Source organism: Prionailurus viverrinus, chromosome B2 (assembly GCF_022837055.1).
Source record: "Prionailurus viverrinus isolate Anna chromosome B2, UM_Priviv_1.0, whole genome shotgun sequence".
NCBI lineage: Eukaryota > Metazoa > Chordata > Mammalia > Carnivora > Felidae > Prionailurus > Prionailurus viverrinus.
This window is the reverse complement of record NC_062565.1, coordinates 124845004-124862947: the sequence shown is the minus strand read 5'-3', so window position 1 is coordinate 124862947 and position 17944 is coordinate 124845004. Positions and strand designations below refer to the sequence as shown.

Here is a 17944-nt window from a genome sequence, read left to right as displayed (position 1 = left end):
AATCTGAGAAGTTAGAATACGTACTTAGCACTGGATGACACTAAAGATAATTTAGGTAGGCATGAAAATGGTGGTTGTGGAAAACGAACAGTTATCCATTACAGATGCACACTGATGTACTTGTGGGTGCGAGGACACAGCTGGGATTTGCTTTGAAATAATCTAGAAATAAAGAGGGAGTGACAGATAAAGCAAATCTGGCAAAATGTTAGTAACTGTTGAAATCAGATGACGGACACATGGGGGTTCGTTATACTCTTACTTTCTTGTGTGTTAACATTTCCCACAATAGGCTAATTTTTTATTTTTTGAGAGACAGAGAGAGACAGAACGTGAGCGGGGGAGGGACAGAGAGAGAGGGAGACACAGAATCCGAAGCAGGCTTCGGGCTCTGAGCTGTCAGCACAGAGCTCCGTGCGGGGCTGGAACTCAGGAGCCGTGAGATCGTGACCTGAGTTGAAGTCTGAGGCTCAACCCACTGAGCCACCCAGGCGCACCTCCCACAATAAGTTTAAAAAAAGATCACAAATGATTTTGTTCAAAGCACAGTTCTGAAATCTGGCTGATGATCAGAATCTCCTGGGGAGCTTTAAAAAAGTAGATTCTGGGAGCTGCAGTCCTCTTGAATTAATCTTCTGTGGATATGTTTGCACTGGGTGGAAGAATGTGTCATTTTACAACTTCCTGGGACTCTGGTGCTGCCAGTCCTTGCGGCCACCACAGCCACAGGTCATCTCTTCCAAGTTCTGACCCAGGAGAAGATCTTACACCAGGCTTCCCTCCTCCCTCCTCTGTCTTTCCCATCTCTCTCTGTGCTCCCCTCCCTTGCTTTCCTTTTATGCACTGCATTAAGGCCAAGGGCAGGAACCTTTAGAGGAGCACAGGAACCTAACGTCTCCTGGGAACGGGCACAGGTGGACCCTTCCCACTCCCGTCCGAGCCTCAGTGTCCTCACTGTTGAAAGATGCTCTCCTCTCATGCGGTTAACATCGTTCACAAAGTTCTCTTACTACCCAGGAGTGGGACATGTGTCCACTGCCCACGTGTACCTCGAAATGAAGCTGTTTGGGAAACATGGCCTTAATATTTGGGTCTCTTTCTTTCATCATTTGTAGACAAAAAAACATTAAAATCTGTTCTGAAATAATTTATTTTTTAATAGTGACTTTTGTAAAAAGTTACACTTATTTAGGAAAACTTGAAGAAATTCAACAGAGTAAATGGCTATTAGGGACAACTAAATGTGCAAATTTCAAATGCTTTCTATATTAAGTATAAATAATTCCATTTTTTCACATTAAGAATGAAAATATTGATAAACACAAAATATTAAAATACAAACTGTAGAAGAACTAGCTGAACACTGAAGTTTATTTAAAATCTTTAGAAAAAAATTATTAAGATTGATGTCCAGCAAAGAGGCTGGTGGCATCGCGAGTGGCAAACATGTCAGATAACACATGTAAAGGCTACGTAGAGTTATAGACGGCTAATATTTGCAGGTTGTAAGTTCCAGACCAAAAAAAAAAAAAAAAAAAAAGGCAGCCTTTACCTCTGGGAACAATGTGTTTCCCCGTTTTGTCTAGAACAAGTAGGACAAGAATACAAAGCATATCGAGAAACTGCAGGCTGAGGACAGAAAGAAATTTCCTTAAGCTCATGGTCACAGGGTTTTGCTGTCCCAATGCTAAGGGGCCACTGGATGTGAGGTCACTGCCAGCACCTGGGGACATAGCGTTAGCACAGCAAATAGAACCATCATTAAAGGCCACACCTTCCCGGTGACCTTCTCCAATCTCATCCCTGTTCCTTCCTAATCTTATCTCTAAGGAGGTAGGATACTCAGATGCATGTCTCTACTGTTTCTTATCATATGGCTGAGAAGTGGCTCTGACCGAAAGCTTCATTAAGAAGCATGAGCTTTTAATGAATTAACCTTTGATGCAATTCCTTCTTTCTTAGGGAAGGCAAACCAAAGTGCATCGAAGAGGCCAAATCCCCAACGCAGTCAGGGACTTGTGCCGGTGCCGGTGACACGAACCACTATGACCATGTTATTTCAAGACACTACAGCAAGCGTTTTCCCCAAAGCAGAAGAAACATCTTCATTTAAATAATGTTGAAGTTTGCAATAAAATAAATAAAGTGACTTACGTAAACACAACAGAGAGCTCACTTTAACAAGGCAGCTGGTTAAATTCACGCAAGCTATATACAGACGGTGCCCCTGACAACAACCAGAAAATAGGTTGTTATTCAGTCTTCCTACTTAAATCTCTAGGGCAGCATTTCACCGGAATAAGAAAAAAATCCCTCATACGTAATATAAGGGCACATTATACATGTACACACTTTGATGCACACATCACCCTAACTTCGAAGGGAAGACGGTGATAACCAAGACAGTCACACGTCTTCCCCCTATGGAAATAACTGGATTTTTCCAAGGTGCATACTGTAAAGAGCAGCTGGCTTGCTTTTCAGTGTGAACGTGTTCGGTTGCAGCAGGCCTCAGAATCAGTCTGTGGATGGTTCTGCTTCTGCCGTGTCCGTGGGCAAGGAGCCAGGCAGGTGGGGAAAAACCACTAACTACTGACTCTCTGAATATGTCCACTCTCCCTGAGCTTCCCGGGCGTCTGGCAGAGGGCCCGCGGGCCGTGGGGCTTCGGCTTCACGTCTGTGAGCGAGGCCGACGCGGGGCTGGCCGGGAGGAAGGGCTCCGGGTTCCCCGGCCCGCCCGGGACGACGGAGCGGTCCTGCCACGCGTCCCGAGGCCACGCGGCTCCCGGCCTTCCGCGTGGCAGGTGAGGACGAGCTCTGGGCCGGACCGACACCATCCACCGCCAGTCGCTAGCTTCGCTCGAGGGCCGCCTGGGAACGTTCCCCACGACGGCGACCGAGAGCTTATCTTCCCTCCCGGCTGGAAGCCCCCGGGAGCTCTCTGCCGCGGGGACGGCCCTCGGCGGCGTCAGCGCGTTGAGGGCATAGCACCATGCTGGCTAGTGGCTCGAGGCCCCCGGCGGCCGGGCGGGCCACCGCTGCCGTCAGCCGTACAGCTGCTTGAACTGGAAGCACTCGTTGCAGTAGCCGTTACACTTGGCGTTGCCGAAGTGGTCGCAGGCGGGGGCGCGGCAGCGCTGCTTGGGCGGCTCCTCGGGGGCCGGCTCGCCCCGGTGCGGCGTCGGGCCCGCTCGCTGGCTGAGGTGCTGGCACTCCATGCAGAGCTCCTCGCTGCGGCAGGCCAGGATGTTCTTGCAGGAGGCCCGGGCGCACTTGGGCCTCGAGGCGCTCGGCGTGGTCCGAGGCACGTCTCTGCGCTGGCTCGATCTCTGAGAGGGAAGAACAGAGGGAACGGTGGGTCCCGCTACTCGGGGACAGCACGGGGCAGTCTCAGCAGACAGCGTGGGTTCTGCAAGGAGCTCTACGGGGCGCAGAGCATCCCCCTGGCCCAGGGAACCAGAGCTCCAGGCGCAGTCCGGGAACAGGAGCTGTCCGCGGACGCTTCCTCCCGGTCCCACGAAAGCAGGCCTGGCCCCAGGGAGGCCGAGTGGAGCCCCCAAGCCTCACCCGGAGGCCTGCGAACGCTGGCCCGGCTCACCTCTGCTTGCGTGAATAATAAGCTGCCCTTTTTTAAACTCCCTGCCATCTATGAACAGGACAGGCATGCGTCAGCCAAAGCTGGCTTTTCTTAGGTGCCATTGCGCAGAGGCCCGGGGACGCTCTGCCTCCTCCCCGTCTCATAGTAAAGGATTACTTGAGGAAGCCTGCTAGCCTCTTAGATGCCCGTGCTTCGACTACAAACCCAAGAAGTCTCTGGTCAGCATCTAGCTTTTTGGAGGCTTTAGGAGGTTTAAGTGTTTTTTTTTTTTTTAATTTTTTAATGTTTATTTATTTGTGAGAGAGAGAGACAGACCGAGTGTGAGCGGGGGAGGGGCGGAGAGAGAGGGGGAGACACAGAATCCCAAGCAGGCTTCAAACTGTCAGCGCAGAGCCCAATGCAGGGCTCGAATGCGTGAAACTGTGAGATCCTGACCTGAGCCAAAGCCAGACGCTTAACAGACTGAGTGAGCCACCCAGGAGCCCCACGGAGGCTTTATGAGGTTTTAATCTATGGCTGGCTTTATTTACTTTTCAGTTAATTATTTACCTATTAAAAGCTTTTATTTATTTTGAGACAGAGACAGCACCGAGTGGGGAGGGGCAAAGAGAGAGAGGGGGAGACAGAATCCCAAGCAGGCTTCAAACTGTCAGTGCAGAGCCCAATGCAGGGCTCGAATGCGTGAAACTGTGAGATCCTGACCTGAGCAGAAACCAAGAGTTGGACGCTTTACAGACTGAGCCACCCAGGCGCCCCTATTTACTTTTATTTTTATTTATTTATTTATTTATTTATTTTTGGGACAGAGAGAGACAGAGCATGAACGGGGGAGGGGCAGAGAGAGAGGGAGACACAGAATCGGAAACAGGCTCCAGGCTCCGAGCCATCAGCACAGAGCCTGACGCGGGGCTCGAACTCACGGACCTCGAGATCGTGACCTGGCTGAAGTCGGACGCTTAACCGACTGCGCCACCCAGGCGCCCCACCCTATTTACTTTTCAAATGCATTCTAAAGTATCCTTCGGCCATGAAAATCAAGAGCCGCTGCTGCACTTCCAACCCTGGGCGCCACAGTGACCCTGCCCCACTCCCATTCCTCCCCGGAACAGGGAGGAAAGTCTGCTTGTCACCGTGGGGCAGCAAGGAGGGCTGGCCCAGCGGGGAGGGGGGAGGACCTCAAAATGTCTCACCAGGTGCTCTTCAGTCCTTTTCGCCTCGTGAAATCTCTGGGTCTGCGCTTCGATGAAACACTTCTGGCAGTACCCTTCGAACACGGTGCTTCCGAGGGTGCCGCATTCCCTCCCCAGGCAGGGGACGGCATTCTGGAACCTGGGGGCCGTGGGACTGGCCTTCGTGGAAGCGGCGACGAAATCTAAAAGACAGCGAGTGCTGATCAGTGCCACTGGCCGTCTCCAGGCAGGGAGAGACACTGACATTAGAGGAACAAAACAGGTTTCGGACACAGATTCGGGCAGCCTGCGGGGGGCGGGGCGGTGCAGCGCGGCCTTTTGTAAATGCAGCCGAGTCAAAGTAATGATAATGCCATTACTGACACATCTTTGACTGTATAAATCTCTCATTTTTGGACATGCTGCACCGGCCAGGCACAGCTACTGTGCAGAGGCATTAACTGCCAGTCCCTCTTTCAAATTAGATTTTCAGCACATCGGTGGGGACTTCCCTCTCTCCGGCTGCTGCTCTTCAGATTTTGGGTTTTCTCTATTGCATCTAAGTCTCCAAAGAAGTCTTGGTTAAACTCTACCTTATAAATGCCAGACACTCAACGGCCTCGTTCGCGAAAACAAATTCTACGGATGCTACCTACGAGGTGCTGTAGGGTTTTTGGAAGGTGGTTTCCTGTGCCTTTCGCCTCCACGTGGGGCTGGCACAGCCACGGTGACCGTCCCTCTGTGCAAGCCGCACCTGGCCCCATCGCCCAGAGCGGCCGCCTTCTTGAAGCTCAGGAACTAAACCGCTTCGAGACAGGGGTTTTGAAACGGGAGTTGGGAAATCGATCATGTCACTCACGTTTGTTTTCTCTGTACTCGATGAAACACAGCGTACAGAAGCCTTTGTTTTCTGGAGTCCCGAAATACATGCAGCCGGCTTTTCTGCACTTGCTCGTCCCTGTCCTGTCCCCTGGAGTCCGTGGGGCCTGAGAGAGGCAGCCAGAGGGAGCCTCGGTCCCAGCTCTGCGGCAAGAATGTGGGGAGAGACTCTGGATGAGCTGCGAGGGGTCCGACTTGGACCTCTGGTGACAGGAAGGAGGGACGCTGGAGCTGAGGCCCGAGGAGGGCTCTGCCGTAGTCCTTTTGAAGCAAGTACTGCAGATTCCATTAAACGTCCTGGTGACATCCTGCAGGCAGGCTCGGCACTTCCCGGGGTCTAAGTGCCTCACGCTGTCCGAGGTGTGGCCCGCGTTAAGCTGCCGGGCCTGGTGGCACCGCTCACAGAATCCGTTGTGCTGCACGTTCAGCGTGAAAGGGCAGCCGGGGCTCCTGCATTTCATGGCGGTGGTCTCGCTGAACAGGAAAAGGCTGGGCGCCGTCGGAGGGGCCGAATGAGGCCCCCCGGTCGGCTCCTCGGGGCTCCAGCCCCCGGGCTCGTAGGCCTCACCCCGCGAGGCCCCGGCCGCCGCGCCTGGGAGCCCCTCGGGGCCCGGCTTGGAGTGCAGCTTTGAGGACTTGGTGTGGTTGCTTTGCCGCCTCTCGGAGCACTCGTGGCACAAAGGCTGGGTGTTCACGGACATGAAGAAAGGACAGTTGGGCGTTTCACATTTTACGTCCATGAGGGAGAGCTGGGGCACGGAAGGTTCCAAAGGGTTCTGAGCGCGCGCCTCTCTCCGCTCTTGCTCACTGTTCTCCTGCCACTTCTTGTACTCGTGCTGGACGAGTTCAAAGTAATCATCTACCAAGTTTATTTCTTTTGGTAAGTTAGCTTCATCCAGCCTAAAGACCAAAAGGCGATATATGAGACCACGTGGCCACACACACGGCTTCCCGTCATTAGCTCGCAGGGCAAACCTTTTAGCACGTGGCTTATGGCAGTAACTGGATAACCGTTCACTGAAAAGCAGGCCTGTGATAAAGGGTTCGCACTCCTAGCACAGTCCTATACCGCTAAGAAGGCTTCATTATTTCAGGAACCACTGTCTTACTTAATCAATCTCGCACCACCCCCAGTGGCAGCTAATTCCAAAGAAAGGGCTATTCTGCGGCTGCCTCTATAACCCAATTACTCTGGTCCTCTCTTAAAAAGTCACTTTTACCTTTTCACTCCTCAGAGATCCAATTTCTGGTAAAACATGACTCAGGGCATTCATTTGGGACTAGGCTACTCTATAGTTCAAACTACTCTGGGACTTTGTGTCCCGTGTTCGGCCGTTATTAATCTTAAACTTGTGCCTGGTCTCTATCAGCATGAACTGCTAGTCTCAGTCGAGGAGCGGAAGACACGCCCACGGGGCGCTGTCCACCGACTTCTGATCATCTGTAATTTGTTCATCTCCACTGGAAGAAACTGATGCTCATAGGCCTTCATGGTCCTCTCTTGTACATTTCAAGTCCTAAGAAACGGGCATCCCTCTAACATAAAGCCCAGTGTTTAAGGTCTGGATACGTGCACAATGTGCACTCTGAGTCTCTCCTCCACCTTCCAAGTTGGCACAATCCTATGGCCGCCGTAGAAACCCCATCTACAACCCAGTCTGTGTCTGATGTGTCTGTCCTGACCAAGAAGCCAAGAGAAAAAGGCTTTTGTTTCCAAGGATTTTCACTTGCTGGCCCACTGCTAGGGCCATTCAACGAAACAAAACAAAACTATTGTTGGTTTAATATACTTAAAAGCCACAGCGCTGACCGTCGGCATCCAGATATGCAGGCAAATCGCTATGGATAAAGTACTTGTTCTCACGTGAAACCAAAGTTAGGACTGCCTCCGGTCACCCTCTCTGATTCATGTACACAACTCTGGATTTGTTTCACATTGGAGGAAACTGGCTTCGAATAGCTTTACTGTGGAGCTCGGGGGTGGCCTCGGCTTACGTGGCTGTCATACAAACAGCTGAGGATGACAGAGGAAGAGAGCTAAGAGTAAACTCTTACTTTGCAGCATTGATCAAATGGGTGGTGCCGTGGTCCCAGCCTTGGACGGGGATTTCGATCACCATCAAGTACTCTTTCAAGAGCTTTTCCTTCATCTCGTTTTCAGGATCGGTCAAAAAGTGAACTTTTAAGTCTTCAAATCTTCCTCGCTCTCTGTTAACAAGTGGAACAGCTCGGATTTCTGGGGGAGGGGGGAGGCGGGAAACAAACAAAAAAAATAACACGTCAGCAACATGTGATTCCACTACATGAGATTACGCGTGAGGCCGCGCAGATGTAACCATTAAATTCTGCAAACACAAAAAGGATACAATTAAAGAACTTTGGAAAAGTGTTATCAAACTCAGCTGGTGGAGCAAACTATACTAAACTCTAACATCCAGTGCTTTCTTCAGGAAGCTCAGGAAATACCAAGCAGCCTGGAGGCAGTGGATCTCACTGGTTAAATCCCAGAATTCAGAATCGGACTGATCCGATTTTCAATCCTCTGTGATAGAAGGCAAGTTACTGAACCACTCTGAGCTTCAAGGGTCTCATCTATAAAAACAAGGCCACCAATGCTTACAGCCCATACACCCTTACACCCTGTGTATTACAGCTTACACCCTGTGGATGAAATGAAATAAAAATAATGTCCCTAAAGCACTTAGCACACTGCCTCTTCACTGGCTCTTCAAGCTATTATAATAATAGCTAACCTGACAGACCTTTACCTGCACCATGCCAGGGCTCTGTGCCTTACTTTGTCATGTATCAATGGCAGCAGGAATGTGATGCTTATATCTCCTACTTGAAAGTACTGCCACACCATACACAACGACAGCCGGGGTTACGATTACCGCTATTGCAGTATTGGTGCTAATCAGGCCCCTAACAGAACACCGTATTCAAGTAAAAATAATAACCGTAAATGAGGCGATTGTCATAGGGCCCAAAGAGCCTGGTGTTCAGTGGGAACAGGGTGTCCCAGTATCGACCAGTAGTTACAAGTGTGGATTCACGCGCAGTTTTCTCACCAGGGCCGCTGTCCTTCAGGGTCACCAGGGGTACAAAGTGCTGGCTGTCGTAGCCGAGAATGATGGGGTATCGGTAGCATTCTTGGGCCGGCCAGTGCAGAGGCAGGTAAATCCCGCCCACCTTCAAAGGAGCGAAATTGGAACCCGATTCCAGACTTCTCAGCATTTTGTCTGTGTAGGGAAAGAGAAAGAGATAAATAAGGCCCGCTGGTGATTTTCACCCAATTCTCTTCGGCTGCTGTTGCCTATGACTTAGGTAGCATGGGTTTTTCCTAAGAGCTAAAGCATTAGAGCCGAACGGCCCTTGAACACAAATAAGCAATCTACAGGCATCTCACCTGAAATGACAATGATCGGCCTTCTGAGTATGTTGCAAAGGACAAAGATGTGTATTTCTTCCAGTGAGTTATACTGAAGTCCACCTCGGGCCATGGGTGTGTCTGTGGATGCCATTTTGACGAGGCTGTCCCACTCATCGGTCCAATTCTAAGGAGAAGGGGTAAAGGGAAAAATCACGATTGAGTGAATGTTCTCAGCGTTAAAAACTCAGTCGACTTCGCTCTCTACTGATTCATTTATGTAACTCAGCTGACTTTTCCCCTTTCTGGAAACCATCATTCAAATGATCACCCTTTTTTCCCCATTTTGGTGTTCTTCCTTTATTTTTTCCACTAGAAGGCAAACTTAAAAAGTGGGGGAGGATGGGGACAGCACCTGTTCTCAAAAAAAAAAAAAAAAAAAAATCCCTCATGAGGCATAGCACCAAAGCCCCTTACCCAAATGCACACAGAAATTCCAGGCCTGTGACTGAGAACAGCGAGGCCCACGTTTGAATTGGATTGGCAGGCTCAGTAAAGCATACAAAGGGCCAGTGAGATTGGAAAGCAACCGAAACACCACAGGCAAGGCCAGGAACAGAAGCCCTTCTGCTGAAAGGAAGAGATGCCACAGCTGAAAGATGGCAACAGCCTCAGGTTCATCCCATAGGAGGTTTCTGGTGTTTTCCACTGACTACGCTTTGCCTAGCCCAGTGCATGTGACCTTGTAAATCATAAGCTCCTTGAGAGCAGGGGGCTGGCCTGGGGAACCCCTGCCCACCAAGGAGCTCTATCAACAGATACTGAACGGGGGAGCAAAACATACCCGAGTGTCGTAGCAAAGCCCCGTTTCCACAAACTCCTGAGACTTAAGAGACTCCAGCTGCCAGCGGAATTTAAAGTTGCGTGTATCTGTCTCCTTGAGAGTGCTGAAGAGTGCCTTCCTCAGGACCAAGTCTGTGTCCTGAACACCCCACATGTACTGGGAAGCAGCGTGCATGAGGCAGTTTCCATCGCCTGAGGACAGAAGCAGCACACATCAAAGACCCAGCAAAGGTTTTCAGGATGCACTCGCCCTGGCTGGCACAGGGCACTGAATAATAAGGCGTGAGAGAAATGCAAATGGCTTAATTTCTTAGTCAAAGGACACACTGAGAACACTTCACAAGCTAATGACAGCTTTAAGGAAAAAACCATCCTTTTCACTCTTATTCTTAACGACTGACGCCAGCAGAGCAAAGGAGCCAGTGACTGATTATCAGGGGACCTTGGTTCTAGCCTAGCTCTGCCCTAACTAACTGATTTTGGTGTGACCTTGGGGGAAATTCCCCAGCTTCTGAGTATTTTTTCTCTTCGTGAAACGAGAGCACTGGATTATAATCTCTAATGCCCGTCCCCTTCTAGCATTCCTTGATGTTTTGGCTAAGACACTAGTGCTGTTACTCGTCTGGCTCTAGAGAGAACACACGGGGTCATACGCACGAACCAGGAAGCTGGCCTGGCTCCCTTCACTAGACAGGGACGGTCTGGCTATGACTCAGTGGTAAATGACTTGACCATTCCGCTGAAGACTTTGGGGCCTGGGAGTTTCCTCTCCTGGTTTATACAGTGGGATTGAGACTCTCGAATTGCCTACCGCCAGCCTGCCTTCCAGCATTCTGAGAAAAAGACAGGTCTAACTTTATTCCATGAATGTTACTTTCACAGATGAAAACCCACGATTCAAGAGACTGCCTTTTCCCCCAACCTCCAAACAATGAACGTTTGGGGGGAATGTGCAATACCAAAAAAGTTAACTCCTTACTCTCTGTTGGCGAGCGCACAGTTGTTTTTATCAAGAAAAGTTCACCTGTTTTCTTACATTACTCCCCAAGTAGGGCTATAAAAGCTTCTGAAATCTTTTTTTTTATCAGATTTTAATTATAGTCAAACTGTAAAAAAACCAAAACAGAACACCAAAGAAAACCCCTCACATACACATATCCACAGCCAGCATCCCTGCAATTTACACGCAAAGACTAGCTAAATAAAATATTGAGACACACGAGCGAAAAGAAGATCGCGCAGTCCTTTGTCTTGGCAGAAGTGTGGCAACAACTGCATTCTGTTGAAATTTCCCCTTTGCAAAATCTAGAGCAAAGATAAGGCTTTTTTTTTTTTCTTCTTCTTCTTCTTCTCGCGCTTACTTTCAGTTCTTTATTGAGAGGCACCAGTACAAAATTCCCTAAGTAACATCAGGAATTCCCCAGCGCCAAGTTATTTGACTAGCAATTGAGCAACAGCTATTGTACTTTTTGTTCTGGTGTGCAGACATTTAAACTGTGAAGCGCACCCTGGACTTTCCAAGTGGGCGTGGCCAGGGTGAGCTGGAATAAGGCTATTCATTATACAAGTGAAATCGCTGTAGCCAATAGACGCTGGAATTTTTCACATGAAGTTTCAATTTTATGCCACCTACTCCCTTCCTCATTCACCACAGTCTCATATCCTCAAATGCAAACTTGTGAATCACCCCCTCCCCAAACAGACCATTCACTCTGTAGAACCCACCTAGAGGGGGAAGGTTGTTGTTGTTTTTTTTTTTTTTTAAAGGTGCTAATAAAAACCGGAGTAAAAATTTGTTTTCCCCCCTCCCCTAAATATCTTTTCTTCCTTTTCCAGAATTTTAAGGCATTTTCTTGAACCTGGGGAAATAAAAGGATCTGGGCCCCCAAATCCCTATTGCCCAGCAAATGGTATCAAAATGCACTTGCTTTTGCAGCTTTATTTGTAGCATGAACCCTTACTGGCTTAAATGACCTATCTTTGCAAGACAAGTGTTTACTATTTATATACATCGTTTTTGGTTGTTTTTTTTTTTCTTAAGGAGAATTTCAACCTAAAATGTCAGTTAACTCTGTTAATGATAAGATGGTTTTCCTCTTCCTACCGCGTTACTAATTTGGCAGAATCTCTCTGTTTCCAACTCTCCCAAAGTTCACCGTGTCGCTTTTTTGGTAACAAAAACGGGAGAGAGTTAAAACCACAAACCGTCAGGAATACACACCCCTTGAGGATGACTTAACATAATTACCCACTTCTATGCATCACTTGATTTAAGGCCAAGAACAATGTAAACCCTACCTATTCCCAGTTTTCATTCTACCTTTATTTCCAAGAACCTGTGCTTCAAAAGTAGAGACAACATGTTGAAGTAACGCACAAGACCACCCAGGACACAGCAAAATACGTATCTCCAATCACTCCACTTCCCCAACTCCAAAATAGCCAAAGATAATGTACCAACTCAGTTAATTAACTTAATACTCTTATCATCTCCCTGTCAACAAGGATCTCCTCTGCTTGGATGTATTATTTGGATCGAGGTGGTCTTAACGAAGGACTGTTGTGGATGTAAGAACCTCTAAGATTCCTGTCCTCACTTAGACTGTGAGCGTTTCATTGATTGTGAACAGTCTATTTGCTTCTTGTGATAATTCGCTATGTGCTAATGCAGGATTTTGCATCTGCATAAAACAGTACGCTTGGATGTTTCCATGATATACCTACTCTTGCTCAAAGGAAGTAATCAAAATACAAAACAATAAAGCTTAGAACAGGAAACAGCTACTCATGGTAAAGGGCCATTGGGCAGACACACACAGACAGCAAAGAAATTCAGAACTAGGAATCCCTAAAAATAATAAAGTAGAGGTCTAAAGTCTGTGCCAAAAAGCTCAAGTACCTTTCTATCTCATATCATGGGACCCAAACCAACAGAACCGAGGTAAGAGCAGAGCCGACAACAAGGGGCCCCTTTTGTCCTCAACAGCCATGCACTGGTTAAGCCACACATGCAATCAATTCAAGAAGTGTAAGGTCATTATCACAAGCATCCTCTAATGGTAGTGGGAAATAACAACAGTAGTACTAGTTTTCACACCATGCTTTCCTTTTGAACTGAAAACCTTCGAAGGTTTCCACTACTGGCCAGGGAAGCGTATTTTACAAAGGACTAAACAGACAGCCCCAGCAATTAGATACGGAAGTCATCTAATGGGAGGCATGGTGTTTAGAAATGCATTCCTCGAGCCTCAGTGCCTCTGCTCTCTAAGACACACAACTACAGAGTAGCCTTAACAAAAATAGTGGCAAAGGAAGCTTGCTTTCATCACATGCCTGTCATAGAGTTTCTACACCGAAGCGTCCACGGTCTCAAGAGACTCGCGTCTGGGCTAGGGCGACCAGAATTTGACGAATTCTGTCGGCACCGTGGCGGCCAGCCCCGAGACCAAGCTTACCGTTCGTTTTCAGGGCCACCAGCTTCCTGACTTCTCGACACCAGTTCAGCTTCTTCTGGCTTTCGAGGGAGGCCTGGATGGTTCTGTCAATGAGCGCTTTGTGGATGATCTCCCGAAACTGGGGACAAAACTGGCAAGTTCTGAACATTTCCAGCGTGTACCGGTGCATGGATTTGAAATGGTGAATGATCCCATTGGTAGGCTTAAATATATCTTCTGGAGTTCTCTCTCGTATCTTCACAGCTTTCCGCATGTTGCTCAAATACAAAGCCTGGGGAAGGAGTTGTTCAGCCATGGTGCTCTGCAACACCTGAAGAGGAGGGGGGTACAAAACCCATTCCGTGAGTCCAACTCCGATACCGCTCCTATATACCTGGCGGCAGGAAACCCCTGTGTTTGATCTGGTCATTACCCTGATCTGTAGACAAAAGATCTTAGCCGCCTCTAGTCCCAGGATACTAGCTGGCCCCCAAGATGAACTCACACTGGACTCTTTTAAGTTACATCACTTTTACAGATTAGTCTAAACAAGAGAAGGAAGGCGGAGAGTGGGTACTGAGGAGGAGGGGAATAACCCGCGTTTTCAGTAACGTTTGTCAGGGAGCCAAGCCCATCTGTCAGCGACAGGTACTGTACCTCATAACCAACAAGCCCCCATCTCATTCTGACGCTACTCTGACACAGCCACTGGATCTCGGGAGCCCTGAATGCCAGTGCCAGGCACAAGGTAGTCCTGACAAGTCCGTGGCTCCTCCCCTATGACCACTCCCCTTGCTCTTAGGCAAAGCCTTGATTCATCTCTTGTAAGCCCTCCCTCCCTATACTGGAAAGTAAATGTTTTGTGAGAAATCTTGAAATATTATGTTGTCACATAGGCTGCTGATTCAAGTTTCTCCTTTAGCCCCAAGGTGAAATATTTATAAAGAGCTTATTTCTAAAATGTATTCTAAAATTTATAGAGTTTTAACTGAGTATAACCAACGAAAAAAGCCTATTTCCAGTAAGATGCTTTGCAGTTTTAAGACCAGATAATAAGCAATCTTTCAGAACCTCTCCACTGAACTTTACAAGATCAGAATAAGAAACAGAAAAATAACAATAACAGAAGAAGAAATTTCACACTTCCAAGAGCAGGCATTAGAGCTCAATCATTTCAACTGCCGACCAGATTTATGATCAACCAACACTTGGATAATACATTCCCCCCCGCCCCACCCGCCGTCTTCACCGTGAAATCTTTAAGCATTCTTTCTTTCTGGTGGAAAGAAATGAAAGTCTGGAAGCAGATAAGGAATGATGTTTCAGCCAGGGGGTCACTCAGGACAAATGAAAGAAGACGGGGCAAACCCCAGCATCTACAACCCACGCCAACGGCATGGGATGTTGTGAATTGATGCAACGTGGGATCTTTGCAGTGTGTGGCTGTGTAGAAACCCAGTTCTCATTCCTAAGCCTCAGGAGGGTGCCTCACAATACATCTGGGTTTCCAAGATGAGACAAAGATGGGTTTAGAGCATGAAGATATTCCCTAGGAAGTTTCATGGGAACTGTTAATCTCACTCCTGTATCATAGTATGTGTATTCGACTAGGCAAGCTTTTAGTTGAGAAAGACCTTAAACCTATCTACGAGTAAGAAGAAACCTGGATTTTAGGGAAGCCACTCCTAAGTGGGACTACGCTCTCTTAAAGCCATTGATAAAGTGGTTTAAATTCTTGTGGCTCAAGGTAGAGAGGTTGGACTAGATGACCCTGACGTTGCTTCCGAGGAGTTTTCTGGTGATCGTTTTGGATAAGGATTCCTATCCTGATTGCCAGTGAGGCCTGGGAGACGTCACTCTCTGGGTCAGCTGGTAACCTGTCCTTTGACGTCAGACATTCTCTGAAGGTGGAAATGGGCAAAATTATAACAGGACCCCAAGCACAATGAAGGGACAGAAACATTACACACATTTCTGCTTTGTGGCACGGCAAAAGTCTCACGGTATCACTCATTCATCTGTTCATCACTCAAGAAGCACTGCCTGACCACCTACTGAAGGTCGAGTGCCATGCTTGATGCTGGGGCTAAAAAATCAAAGTCGACCCTATTCTCGGTCTGCAGCCAAGGCAACAGAAGCACAGGTCCCGCCCAGGTTCCACACCATCCAGCGCAGAGAGCTCTGCCCAGATGCCACAACTTCCAACACCTGCCCCTCGCTATTCCCACAACGCAAGGTGTTCCCACAAGCGCCTGCTGCTCTCAGAGGGGAAGAGGCGGGAAGGGAAAAGATTTGAAACAAGCTAAGTGCTGCCTTTTTGTTTTTCTGGGTCTTCTATTATTCTCTTCTGACTTAAAAATCTTTCAGCAAAGACCTTAACTAGTGAGGGCTGTAAACCATATGCAAGACATGCCAATGTCAATACTGGATGGCTCAAGGTCATCTCATTCATAGGCTTAGCCTCGCACAGTGTGCAGAAGTGCCTCCTTAAAAGAACCAAAACGCACAGCCCAAGCTCCCCGTTCTTGGACTTCTCCACATTTAAGATTAAGGAATAGATTCTCCTGACCTATGATTGTCATGCCCTTCCAGGCCAAGATGTACGCTGTTACCCTTAACATTACTTTTATGTTGGTTACCTCACTGGCTTTTTATCCACAAATGCCTCACCCGAATTTCAGGAAAAGTATCCCGCCGACACTTCAAACATTGCACGAGGAATTGTAAAAATCAAAGAAGCACCTTAGCGAGAAGGGGGCAGTAACTGGCTGTTCAGTCACTGGGGACACTAGGGCTGTGGTCCAGAGAGAGCTGTTTCATGAACAATGGTTCTCTCCAAATGCTGCCCCCAGACACTAGACCAGACCAGCTTTCCAAGGAAAGAAGATCAGAGACAGGGAGAACTGAAAACAAAGCGGTCTCAAAAGAGCTGAGCTCCTTCCTTACTTAATACCACTGCTTTCCTGAGAGGCCAGGTGGCAGGATGTGGGACGACCCGGGCTGACAAAGACTGTCTGACTGTGGGGTAGGGGCTGGGGCAGGGGCCCGCAGAACACTGTGAACCGGAGGAGCACCCGAAAAGCAGGCCAACGCGCACACTTGTCTTAACGCTGCTTCCAACAGAAAAAGATGAACGCCTGTCCCTCGACCCCACCCACCTCCTTGCACTTAACTTGGAGTGTCTCTGCAAGCTGTCCCTGGACAGGCAGGCTGGCTGAGTCCCCCACCCCGCCTGGTTCAGTTGCCTCTGCGACACCCCACCCGGCGGTGGGCTGGGTTTGCACAATCTGCCAAGAAGCCACAGCGGTTCTGCAAGGTCTACGTGTCCAAAAGCATGCAGAGCTTGACTTAAAAATAAAGAAAGGCACGAAAAGGAGGAAAGCACCCACGACCACCGACCTAGCAGTCCGGAGGCGATTCTCCACCAGTCCGCTGCAGCGTAAGTTTTTTTGCAGCATGTAAAAGGGCCAGTTGGCTGGACGAATCCAGAGCTGTCACCCCAACATCTGGCGCGGCGACCTCAACTCCTAGCATTTCAAGAGCTACAATGGGCACAAACGGCCAACAAACTCCCCTCCAGCACCGCTGCAAAGCCCACGCCAGCTAGACGAGGCCAGCCCGCGAGACGCTGCCAATTCCGCACCCGCAGCCCTGGCCCCGCGGAGCCGCTGGGCAGACGGCACGGGGACGCGGCGGTTACCTGTCCCGGCCGCGCGATCCTCTTCCTAAGTCCCAAGTCCAGGTCAGGACCGGCGCGCGCAGTGGGCCGGGATCGATGCGGCGCGGAGGAGGCGCCCCATGGACGCCGGAGCCAGGCGCTCGCTCGCTCGCTGGCCGGGCCGGCCGGGGGTGTGATCAAGCAGGCTGCCGCCGCCACCGCCGCCGCACTTCTCTTGGCGGCTGCTGTCACCGCTCCGCCCCCGCGGGCTCCGAGCTCGCTGCACTTGGCCCGCTGCGAAGTCTGCAGACTGCCAGTTCTCTTTTTCCCTTTCTGTTTTACCGCCGGCGGAGGGTCGGGGGGGATTTCCACCCAGGGACTTTCCAGTCACGTGACGCCGGGCCCGGCGCCGAGAGCCGCGGGTCGCCGGCCGCCAGGGGGCGCAGGGGGCGCAGAGGGCGCGGGACGCGCGCGAGGCGCGGGAGGCGCTGGAGGGGCAGCTGGCGCAGGAGGCGAGCGGCGCCCCGCCCCGCCCCGCTCCGCCCCGCCCCGTCCCGCCCTCCGCGCGAGAAACTCCTGCGCCCCGCCCCCGGGTGTCCCCGCGTGAGTCACCTGGGCATTTCGGAAGCTGGCTCACGTCACATCCATGTGGAAATCGCGGTGATGGGAACTGGAAATGAAATAGGTTCTTTTTTTCTCAGCCGTTTTTCTGCAGAAAATCACCAACTGTGGAGAACAAGAAGGGAAATAATAAAGAAAGAAAACCCTAAAAACCACCCCGGCGTCCGGGACCTCAGGCTTCGGGCCGGGTTTGAAATGCCGGGGCTGTGCACGTGATGAGCTCGTAGGGGAGCGCCGTGCTCTGGGCCCTGGCGGGGATTTCGAGAACAAGAAGCGGTCACGGCCCTCGGTCCCCACGCCAGCGTTCCTGCCACCCGGACCCCGCGCTGGTGGGATGCAGGTCTGAAGTGACTCCTGAGGCCCCAGAGCCTT

General features: G+C 49.9%; 1 protein-coding gene across 2 annotated transcripts; it reads right to left on the bottom strand.

Annotated features, from left to right (window-relative positions):
• Nucleotides 1-1479: 1479 nt before the first annotated feature.
• TNFAIP3 (TNF alpha induced protein 3) lies at nt 1480-17263 on the bottom strand. 2 transcript variants are annotated; one of them, XM_047860153.1, is made up of 9 exons: nt 16994-17263; nt 13315-13624; nt 9861-10051; nt 9056-9203; nt 8718-8888; nt 7702-7882; nt 5627-6546; nt 4789-4970; nt 1480-3329 (listed from the first exon to the last, which is right to left on the bottom strand). In XM_047860153.1, the coding sequence occupies exons 2-9, from the start codon at nt 13607-13609 to the stop codon at nt 3045-3047; spliced, it is 2373 nt and encodes a 790-aa protein (XP_047716109.1). In that variant the 5' UTR covers nt 13610-13624; nt 16994-17263; the 3' UTR covers nt 1480-3044. The 2 variants fall into 2 exon arrangements, with proteins under 2 accessions (XP_047716109.1, XP_047716110.1); XM_047860154.1 differs by lacking the exon at nt 16994-17263 and adding an exon at nt 16693-16887.
• Nucleotides 17264-17944: the final 681 nt, after the last annotated feature.

Coding starts and splice junctions, on each gene's coding strand:
- TNFAIP3 (XM_047860153.1), bottom strand. CDS start 13,609: ATGGCTGAACAACTCCTTCCCCAGGCTTTGTATTTGAGCAACATGCGG. Junction 10,052..13,314: donor GGTGGCCCTGAAAACGAACG/GTAAGCTTGGTC, acceptor TTCTGTCCTCAG/GCGATGGAAACTGCCTCATG. Junction 7,883..8,717: donor CCTGAAGGACAGCGGCCCTG/GTGAGAAAACTG, acceptor CCCCTCCCCCAG/AAATCCGAGCTGTTCCACTT.